General features: G+C 55.0%; 1 protein-coding gene across 1 annotated transcript in view; it reads right to left on the bottom strand.

Moving 5' to 3' along the window:
- Positions 1–452: 452 nt before the first annotated feature.
- Positions 453–11,059, bottom strand: part of LOC104078033 (zinc finger MYM-type protein 3-like) — a gene marked incomplete at its 5' end in the record, with an annotated part of 12,501 nt that continues 1,894 nt past the window's right edge. The window contains 14 exon segments of the mRNA XM_009579502.1: positions 453–522; positions 524–631; positions 1,032–1,149; positions 1,237–1,491; positions 2,403–2,517; positions 2,978–3,129; positions 3,250–3,418; positions 3,827–3,930; positions 4,745–4,891; positions 5,452–5,626; positions 5,782–5,897; positions 6,493–6,661; positions 7,234–7,311; positions 11,057–11,059. The exon segment at positions 11,057–11,059 is cut by the window's right edge and continues 150 nt beyond it. Coding sequence (XP_009577797.1) covers positions 453–522; positions 524–631; positions 1,032–1,149; positions 1,237–1,491; positions 2,403–2,517; positions 2,978–3,129; positions 3,250–3,418; positions 3,827–3,930; positions 4,745–4,891; positions 5,452–5,626; positions 5,782–5,897; positions 6,493–6,661; positions 7,234–7,311; positions 11,057–11,059 — 1,779 coding nt within the window.

An 11,059-nucleotide genomic window follows, 5' to 3' on the forward strand; every position in this document is an offset into this window, starting at 1 on the left:
GTGCCACCCACAGCCTCACGAGGAGATGCTAAAGGAAGGGGGAATTAAAAGCCTCGGGGCTGCTGGTCCCAGACAGCACTCTGCCGTATTGTGCAGTTCCTGCCCCAGGGCAGGGGGAGAGTGGGGTAGTGTCAGGGCTGGGGGTAGGGGGGATAGGGCTGGGCAAAGGGAACTGCCCTGGAGGCTCTGCTACCCCTGTGCTGTGGGGACTAGCCCCAGGGAAGACGGCTCACCCAGCAGCCGGAACAGGAGACAGGGCTGAGCACGGGAGCCATGTACATAGGAGAGGCCTGTAATGAGCAGGATGGGATGTCCAAGTCCAGTAACGATGAAGGGACAGCACTGCTGCAGCACTGTCCCCTCCCGCACTGCACAGCCCACACCCTGCAGTGGGAGGCAGGGAGATGAGGCATCCAGGACTGGAGCGCAGCCAGCCCGGCAGCACGTCACTCTTAGTCCACGTCGTCCTCCAGGCCACTGAGCCGACTGTGCTCCTCGTAGATCTCCCTCACGGCCAGGATGCATGCTCCGGTCCATGGGGATGACCGAGTACCAGAGCGGGGATTCGGCGATGCATGACCGTTCGGGCTGCAGGTAGAAGACATCGTTGCGGTTCCGCAGACTCTCGGGACTGTAAAGAGAAAGGAAGATGAGCCCTGGGATCAGCTCCAGGGGCTCAGAAAGCCTGGCCTGCCCTCATGGTTATCAAGGCTTGTCACAGCCTCTCATCCTTTGGCAGGACGAGGACACAAACTGAGTCTGCAGCTCCTTGCTCAGGACCAAAGCCCCTAACCAGCCAAGCACCAGGACTCATACTGCACACTCCTGCCTGTCTGGAGAGAGGCAAGTAGCGGAAAAGGCCAGAGAGAAGCATTCTCTCAATCACGGTCTATACAAGCAGCGCAGACCCTGGGCAAGGCTTCTCACTCAAGTACCAATGTTTGGAGAGCAGCAGCCACTCCACAGCGTCCCACCAAAACTGAGAGGTGGCCCCAAAATGGCACACGCTCCCTCTCCAGAGAAAGCCTCACCATTTGGAGAGATAAAACTCATAGAACTTGACTGGGCATCGAAGTGGGTTCATCCTGTTCTCCCGCTGCTCCAGCATTGGTACATCCTCCTCACGCTTCCGCTTTCCAGAACCACCATCTGCAGAGAGGGAGAGAGCAGGATCATGGCAGGGACCCGATGGGGAAGGCAGGGGGAGGGACAGAGAGATGCTCTGTCAGACCTTACCTCTGCCTTTCTTCTGCTTGGCAGGAGCATAGTAGCGGATGCTCACCACCTTTGTCATGCCACGGGCCGTTGTGCACTTGCGGGACTGACGTACAACATTGGTGAAGGAGAGCTGCATGTGTTCCTCTGCTGTCTGCAGCCCAAAGAACTTGGTGTTGAAGAACATGAGGGTGTTGAGGAGCACAAAGGGTGAGTAAACGCCCAGCTGCTTGCACTCCCAGAGGTGCTCCTCCTCGACACGTGAGAAAACTGTGTCTGCAACACACAGAGGAAGAACCAGGTCACATCAACAGTGGCCTTGTAGCAATCCCTTCACCCTGCCCAGGCAAGCTCACTGCAAAAGACTGATGCTTCACAACATTGCCTTTTCTACGAGGTTACTTCTCCAGAGCCATCAGCAGAGCTAGATGCTGGCTTTGCCCAGCCACAAGCCACCCCAGAGTGCAGCCAAACCACAGGCCAGAACCCAAATCAATTCTAACCGCTCATCCCTATAGATGGCCACAAAGTGAACTCCAGGTCAGTGCTCCACCACACTCAGCGTAAGATGAAGGAAAAGCAGCAGGCAGGACAGACATGGCCAGCTCCTGCCTAGACACACAGGTCTGGAGCCAAATGCCTCTGCATGGGACAGCCAATATGCAGAGGTGAGGCTGGATCTGTGAACTAACTACTGACAAGACACAGAAGGGAAGGCAGCCCAGATCACAGCATCATGAAAAGCCTCTGCAGAGCTCTAAGTTAGTCTGCTCACAAGGCAGCAGCATAGCAACCCTGGCCAACACTTCACACAATGTGCAGGGCTTGCCCATGTGGTGGGAACACAAAGGCATGGGCCAGCATGCCTCCCGGCTTGGTATCCTCTTTGCCGAAGGGTGGAGACATCACTGTGAAGTGGTGTAAAGATTCAAACGGTCCCAGAACACAAAGCAGCTGTGCTTTGCTCCCAGCTACCCTGACTCTGGGCAACAGAAGCTGCTGAGGCATAAACCGTGCTGGCTCCGCTGTCAGTATGGGTCAGTACGACCCCAAGACACAGTGGGACTGTGCTGCCTATGCCAAGAAAGGGCGTTGAGACTGGGGGAGCACAATCAGATCGGAGCAACCAAGGCTAGAAGCACAAACTGGGTACATGCGGTCACTGAAGGTACTCTGGAGACACATACTATTTGGTAAGATTGTGGGTTGCCAGCCGCTCAGGGACTTGTTCAGCTCCTGCACAAAGGTCAGGTAGTAAAGGTCTGTAAATATATTCACCATACGATTGTTCTCGAGCAGGTACTAGAAAGGACAGAACACACAGTCAAGAGAGACACGGCAGCACCTAGAATGCAAACCCTCCCCAGAGAGCCCAGGGCACACATGCAGAGCACCCCTCCTTGTACAACCAGAGCTGCGGGGCGGACTCATAAAACCAGCCACTTCTGAGAGCTGTTGAGGAAGACCCCAGGGCATGACAAAGCAGACTTGGTGCTGAAGAAGGGCCTGAGTTTGGTGAGATCTCCCAGCCCTCCTCGAGGATGTGCAAGAAGGGTGCAAGGCTGCGGAATAGCTGCCACCCTACCTGCTGGGCTTGGGAACAAAGACTGAACCAGGTGGGCTGCTGTCCTGGTGTGAGGCACTGAAGGAGAGTCCAGTGAGCCTCTCTGGGTCCCCAGGAGGCAGAATAAAGGGTGCGAGCTCCCCTCACCAGATCTGACCCCCAGGCTGGAGGACTGGAGGGCAGCAAGCCCTCCCTTACCTGCTGGATGCCAAGGCAGAGGTAATAGATGCTGTCCGGTTCGTAGCGCTCCCCATTGGGCCGTGTTATCTCCTTGACAAACTGGGCCAGGCCATAGTTGAGCTCAGCTGCTGTGCAGGCCAAGATGTCTTCCTTGATCCTCATGGGCTTGGCTGTGGAGACAAGCACAGCAGCCTCAGACAATAGCCTGCAAGGCCAGAGCACCTCAACACCCTGGGACCCAGCTTCTGGGAGGCTTCTGCCACTCCACCCCATCCAGACAGGGCACTTACGGCCAAAGCGTAGCTCCTCTCCTTTACTGGTCTCTCCCCCTGCATACTTGGCTTGCACCCAGGACTTCCAGGCATTCACACCGTATGAGTAGTTCAGCACTGTGCAGCTGGGCTGGCTGCTCATTGAGTCCCGAGAACAGCTTTCAGAGAGCACCAGACGCTTCTGCCCCTGCAGAGAAGTGTACTGTGAGACTGGGCACCTACCTGGGACAGATGCAAGAGCCCTGGCCACCCCTCAGACTTGCTGACTGCCAGCTCCCTCCCAGCGTGCCTGTGTGCATGCCAACAGGCATCCTTCTGCTGACAGCCAAGCCAACAAGGCCCATTAGTTATGAGGACCACAGGCAGAAAAGAGGCCAGCTCTCACATGATCTGTAGCATCAAAGCTCCTCCGAAGTGACAGGCAAGTATTTTCATTCAAGGAGTGGCGCACAGGCCAGGCATGCCCTGAAGGGAGAGGGCACAACCTCCCCAGCACAACAAAGCCTCTGGCACGCTTCACCTCGTACGTCCCAGACAGCAGCTCCCACTCCAAACCCAAAGAGCTTTAAGCAGGCACTACCCACAGAGAGCTCACCTTTCGGACAGCACGAGGCAGATCTTGTTCTGTGGACACATCATCTGGTCCTACCAGTCCACAGTCAAAGAGGAAGTCCACACTGGGGTTGATGTCTAGAGGGTCTGAAAGGAAACACAGGCAGAAGGGCTCAGCTGAGACTTCTCATCCTGTCCCCTGTGCTGGCCTGGTTCTTACAGCAAGATGAAGAGGGAACATGCAGCCCAACGCTTCACACCCTCCACCACTGCCTGGCATGAACTTTGAGCCACAGCCCAACAAAGGAAATACAGCTCTGGCTAAGCTTTCTCAGACTAACCAGACTCCCACATTCTCCCCTCTGACACTTTTTTGTTTGTTTGTTTTTTAAACCTGAGGAACATTCCTCATCCCCTTGTGCCAGGCCAGCACTGAGGACAGCCTGGCACAGGCACCCCAATTCTCTGTCCTTTGCTGCTAGCATCCTGCCTCAGCACTGCTATGCTCATGCAAGTCCCTGCCTCTTCTTCCACCTTCTGCCCACTAATGGACACTCAGCAATTCTGCTGTCTCCCAGGATGTCATGCCCTGTCCAGGTCTCTCTCTCGCCTTGCTGGATCCTCTGGAATCATCATCCATAAGCACACCAGTGCTGCTGCCCTGCTTTTTGTGCTGTTAAAATCAGCTTCTCATTCCCCCTTCTCTGCAGACCTATGTTCACAACAGGTCAGTTAGTCTAGACAAACACACACTCCTTCAAAAGTGGTGGTCTCCTCACCCCTGCTGTGAGCAGTCATCTGCAAGACTCTCAGTTCCCGGCCTCAAGCCTGGTCAGTCAGAGGGCATGGGGAGGTAAGTTCACACAGCTCTTAACGCTGCTGGCAATGGTCGGCCAAGGGCAGTGGGAGGACCCTGCTGCAGCATGAGCAGCGCTGCATGCCTGCTTCACCCAGCTCTTACTCTTAGGGAAGTCAGCCTCCAGGTCCTGGCCCGGCTCATCGAGGACATTTGCCATCTTGACAGCCATAGCCAACACATCGTCCCGTGCCGGTCCAAACAGATCACAGTCCTCCAGGAGACCCTCTGCACTCTGGTTACTCACTAGGTCTGCAATGCAAAAGGAGATCATAAACCCAACTTTCAAGAAAGTCCTTCATCTGTTTTCCCTGTGACAGCTGGAAAATGAAGTCAGGCTCTCTGCAGCACAGTCCTATGCTCACAGCAGCCCCACAACATCTGCACTGCCCAGCTTTCCCTGGACAGCAAGATGTTGGATGTTTGTCCTCTCCCCAGCCACAGCCCTGGTCACTTGGCCTTGAGGAATGCAGCCCCCAAGTAAAAAGACCTGCGAGGTCAGGACTGCTAGTCTTCTGGCTGGGAAGCTGTTTTAGGTAAGAGCCTGAACAGCCACCTGAATAAACTAACAGTGCTGCACTGTGCCACAAGTGCCACAAGACTAGCACCCCCAAAAGGGACAGTGGCAAACACTGCTCCCTGCTGCAGCTATTCCCCTCCTGGTACCTCCTCAGCAGAAGTTGAGGAAAGTTGAGGACTTGCTCTTCCCTGCTCCCTTTTCAAAGGCTTTGGGGGAGCTGCAATCCAGGCAGATGCTCTAGCTCCAAGAGCCGGTAAACCCCACATGATCCCAGCTGTTGGGCAGAACCTACCACACAGGTCTGAGGAGGCCTTATCCAGTTCCTCAGCCTCTGCAATCATCTCGGCCATGGCCAGGATGTCAGCCTCCAGGGGATTGGAGGGGATCTTCACCTTCAGCTCCTCAATGGTCTCCACAATCTTATCTGTGCTCTCCAGCGTGGTGGGCAGAAACATTGGCACAGGCACCTGTCGACAGCAGCACACCAGGCAGAAAACTGACACTCAGCCGACTGATGTAAAAGCAGGGGTAGGAGAAGAGGATAAACAAAGAAGCAGGGAGGCTGCAGCAAGGCAGGATCAAGACAGTAAGAGAACACGAGCGGGTGGAGTATGTCGCTTACCGGGACAGGCATGGAGAAAGGCACAGGTACTTTCTGGCAGTACATATGCATAGGCATAGGCACGAAGATCGGGACGGGGATTGGCAACACAATCACCTGGGGCTTCCAGTCAGCCTCTGACAAGAGCAAAAGTAGGTCAGTGAGCTTGCTCCCAGCAGCTCCTCCACCCAGCAGCCCCACTGCGCACTGCCATGCCCCCTGCCATCCAACACCACGGCACTTCCAGCCACCAGCTTCTGTGACTCATGGGCAGAGCTGGAGCCGCAGCAAGCCAAACAGCCCTGCAACAAGAGAGGCTTGCCTTAGCCAGAGGTGCAAGCCCTGCTCTTACACAGCCCTGCTGAGAGATCTAGTTGCCTTGCATATGCTGGAGACCACATACACATGCTCAACAGGAGTTATACATTGGAACCTGCTCAGCAGTCGGTCCTCTGATGATCTCCAGAGGAACACGAGCTGTCCCACAAGAGGTGGGATCATGCTGCAGTGCTCTCTGCATCTCTCCTTTTGCTGCTGATGGAAATGGGCTCCCTACCTCCAGCCCTGCCGTGTGTGCCCTGCACTGCCCTGAGACTCCTTAGCACAGTGCCAAACACCCAGCTACTCTGTACAGCGTTTCAAGCTGGATTCACATTTAATCTGGAGCAGGGACGTGCCACTTGCCTTTCCAAAACGCCCCTGTAATCCTGCAGTTATGTCTTGTTTTCCTACCTGTCTGACATCCTTTGGACTTCATTTCTATCTTGCAGGAAACGCCCCGGTTCTGCATCAGTGGTTTACACATGGCAGCTTTGTTTTTCCGAGGGGTGGCTGGAACTGGAGGGGGCGGGGGAGGCGGCGCAGCTGGAGACATCTGGGCTGAGGAGGTCTTTGCTGACAGCTGAGGAAATGCAGAAAGCAGGAGATTGGTGTCCACCTAAGGCAGCACCCACCTTTTCCCAACGATGCATACAGCTGGAGACTCCCAAAGCACCTCCTGGAGCCTGGCAGTCCCCAACACACACACACGTGTGGTCGCTCCCACGGTCAGATCCCAACAAAGGACTGCCAAGCTGCTCCTGGCAGGCAGCAAGTCTGTGTGGCATCTCTGCAGCAGCCAGCAGGGAATCTGGCACTGGTTGCTCCTGCCCCGCAAGGCAGCGAGGAGCACAGTGGGACAGCGACTATACCCAGGTATAGGGGAGCACCGTGCAAAGAGGAGCCAGTGCCACAGTGGCAGGCTGTTCTGGAGCTCATCATAGATTGCTGGGGAATGGTTATTCTTCACCCTTGCAAGAGATATGCTGATGCTGCCCTCCCCAGCAGCTCTTATCAGCTCCCACTACCCCGACATTTTAAAACGCACTGGTTGTAGAAGAATGAAATCTCCCTGAGCAATGGCAGATCTGTCCTCTCTTGGGGACAGCCCCTTTGTGCTATCTTGCAAACTCCTACCTCCATGTTAGGCCTTACCATGTTAGTCTCTGCCTTCTGTGGGGAAGGGGCAGGTGGTTTTGGCTCTGAAGTCTGACCTGTAAGAGAATGCAACGACTCTAAGTTCAAGAGCTCCTGGGCCAACAGGTCCCACTGCTGGGACTGGAAGTGGCAGCAGCCAGAGGGCAGGGACAAGCTCCCCAGAAACTGCTCCTGGCCACTCCAGGAACAGTTAATGTTTCCACAATCTCTAGCCCTAGCAGCTCAGAAGACACTACAACTCCAAAATCAAGTAATTCCCATGTCATTTTGTGCTCCCTTGCAGTCCACCCCATCCCCATCACATCAGGTCAGGAGAAATCCCAGCCCCTTGTAGAGAGAGGAATCCAGGGCTCTATTCCCAGCTCTGCCTATTGGCTTGCTGTACCGAGCCATGGCCCCTTCCTGTGCCTCCATCTCCCTGCTCTAAATATCTTGGCAAAGTGCTTCGAGATCCCTAGGAAGAAGGCGACAGAGCTAGTAGTAGTGTTACGTGATATCCCAGAAAGCAGTGAGATAGCTTTGCCCCAGCCCTAGGGATGCAGTACATTCCCCTAAGGAAAGAGGGGATCACCTGCAGGTAAGAGGTGCATGTGGCAGACACTAGTCTCAGGTGGTAACAATATCATCCTGGCTTGGACGATAAGTCCAGCTCATTTGCTCTGCAGAAAACTTGCACCCATCTCAAAGGCTGATAAGCTACAACAGCACCTTCATCCAAGTCTCCTGTGAGCCCTGGTTACCCATGTGGCTGGGAAAAAAACTGCCTTCTACAGCACTGACTAACCGTGGGCCATGCATGAAGGAGACACCTGCAAGGAAAGCAGAAGTTCTCAGCACCCAAAGGAAGTGGTGGGTCCATTTGCACCTCCTACATACCAATAGGCTCTCCAGGAAAGATCCAGACTCCTAAAGGACCAACACATGGCCATTCGCACTGTGCAGATTTCCTCTGTCCCAAGGAAACACAGGACAGCTCCTGAGCAATTGGAGGCCCAGCAAGGTCCACTTGCTGACCACCACAGGGGGACAGGTAAGTTCCAGTTGGCGGAAGCTCCCTAGCCTGCGGCTGAGCATTCAGCCATAGGATCTGCAACGGTCTCAATGGATCCAAGAACTCCCCCTGACCAGATCCAAGTGGATGGGCAGCAGGTGGGAGACATCAATGCCTTGAATGAGAAAAGACAAGCTTTGGAGTATGAGCAGAGTTTCTGCTGCAGCAGAATCAAAAGCAAAGTTGATTGCCCCACAGGCCAATGATTTAGAACCAAGGGAAACAAGATCCTCCTGCCACAAAGCTCCATGTGCTACATGTCCAGGCTTCCAGGAAAGCTGCAGCTTGTTCATTACTCTCATTCCAACACCAGCAAGGAGCTGTGAAGGCTTTGCCTGCACCAACGGTGACTTCTGGCCCTCTATCCTCTCCAGCTGGACAGCCCTGTGCAGAGGCAGTTCCCCTCGGAAGTCTTTGGGCACAGTTCTGTGGCAGAAGCTCCTCAATCCCTTATTACACAGACTGTTCCCAGCAAAGGAATGGCCACTTTTATCGTCAGCAAGCACTCTCAGGATCACCAGATTGGCAGCAGCCACTGGGTCACAGGAATGAATGGTTTTAGGCAACCACTGGCTGCAAGAGAAGCAGCAAGTAGTCAGCAGCTCTGCCCAAGATGGGCCTGAAATCCAGGTATTCCCTTGTGAGCTGGTAACACAGCTGCCAGGTCCACAGGAGACCCTGGCTGGACCAGGCAGAAGCTGTTCCTCACCATGCACTGACAAGCTGCTCCTCCCGAAATCCCCTGCACAGCACACTGGGCTGGAAAGCTCTCTCTGTAAGCACACGGCAGGCGCTGGCTCCACCACCCTTCCTTTGCAAGCTGAGCAGTATGCCACAGTCCTGGGACAAGGACGTCCATAGCTATCCCACAACTGGCAGGGAATGGGTGTGCCAGAACACATAGAGGACCCAGTGCCACCAGCAGCATTCACCAAGCATGGCAGCTGCTGGGGCAGCCTGGAGGTTGTGCTCAGCCGAGCGCTCACCGCTGCTGACGGGCTTTTCCTTGGCTGCCCTCAGAATTCTCTGCCTCACAGGGTGCACGGAGAGGCAGCTGTGGCACGGTGAAGGGTGACACCCCACATGCCAAACAGCAAAGTTCTTGGGGGCCTCCAGAGACATGGTGGAGGGGGAGACTCAGACTCTCATGGTTGTTGGTGGTGGAGAAGGTACTTCTCAGTCTTGTGGTCCATGGCTCCAAGGAGACAATGGCCAAATGGTATGAAACATGCTTCCCCCTGCAGGCAGAGCTTGCTCACTGTGCCTGTGACCCAAAAGCAGTGTTACTGGTCCCTCACAAGCGAGATGCCTTGAAAGCAGAGGACAAATGGAACAGCATGGCTAGGGCTGTAGAATCACTTGGTGAGCTACACGAACCAGCAAGTTTAACACCTCTTCCTCCCCTGGGCAGCAGGACACTCTATGCCCCATCAAGCAGACTCCCCCTGGGCACCTCCATGCCAGCAGAAACCAATAGTTCCTTATCCAGGTCACTCCAGTGTGCTGCCACTTGAGCCGTTGCCTCACAGGGCCTTTTACGGAGCGCAGCTCTTGGAGGGCAGGGTGGGACTCCCCTGGCTGGGGGAACCTGCTGCTTCTGGCAGAGCAGCTCTGCTTTGCTGTCTAACCAGCACTGACATCCAGGGCATCCCCGTCTTGCACTGCTGTCAGAAGAGGAACCAGGAAGAGTCTGGAGATGGAGGACGAGGTCTCTCACAGGAAGGTCCTTGTCTTGGTTTCCCCTCCTTGGTGCACCCTAGTCAGGGTTTTACACCTCGTGAAATCCCAGGGAGGGCAGCAAAGCCCTGAGCCTGCGGTGCAGGTGTCTGTCGAAGTTTCATGCACCGAAGTGAGTCTCACCATAAGGTGCAGGCATTTTAACTAAATCACACAAATTACCTAGAAGATCACGGCCTATGAAAGACTCAGCAGAATGAGACTACGCGAGTGTCCGAGGGCCAAGCGATGTCTTGTCACTGTCATTAGGAGCACCTTCCATCCTGAGGGACCCCAAAGCACTTTGCAATCTTCCATAAGCAACTGGCTCAAGTTAATGATAGGAAATGGGGCAACAGGCAGTGAAAATCTCCTCTCCAGCTGGAACTCCACAGATGCAGAATGGGGTTATCCGGGACACGGGATTGGCAACTCCCCAAAGCTGCAGCGATCTTTAGGTGTGTGGTAGGACTCCAACCTAACATCGCAAGACAAAGTGCCTCCAGCAGCTCAGCGCTCCCTCAAGATCGTTCTAGGTTCAGCTCTGGCTGAGGAGAGCCCACCTACAGCATCACCAGCACCACTTCCTGCAGCACCCTGCGTTTTCCTTGAATGTTTCCCATCCAAGCACTGACCTGGCCCAATCCTGATTAGCTTATGAGATCTGAGAAGGTCACAGCTCGGAGGTGGTGTGGGGCTGCAGGTGGATTATCATGCCAAACCACGCTGTCCCCTAACCCTGTAAATCGAGCTCTCCGCTGGCAACATGAGGATGTTAAATCCCTGAGTATCCTTGCTAAGAGTGTGAGCTACAGGCAGCACGCTGGCACCGGCTCCTCCCGTCTGGGCCCTGTGTGTCATAGAACCATAGACGTTAGAGATGGAGAAGCCCCATTTGGTCCCACTCCGTCCTTTCCCCCCCAAGGGCCAGTGCAGGATTGTTCCCTAGCGTCTCATCCAGTCCCGGGCAGGAAGCTTCCACCCCTCGCTGTTCAGTCTTCCCTGCGCCTCTCGGACTGAGCTATGCAGGTCCCCTCCCTCCCTCCTACTCACTGG

Source organism: Fulmarus glacialis, unplaced genomic scaffold, assembly GCF_000690835.1.
Source record: "Fulmarus glacialis isolate BGI_N327 unplaced genomic scaffold, ASM69083v1 scaffold42166, whole genome shotgun sequence".
NCBI lineage: Eukaryota > Metazoa > Chordata > Aves > Procellariiformes > Procellariidae > Fulmarus > Fulmarus glacialis.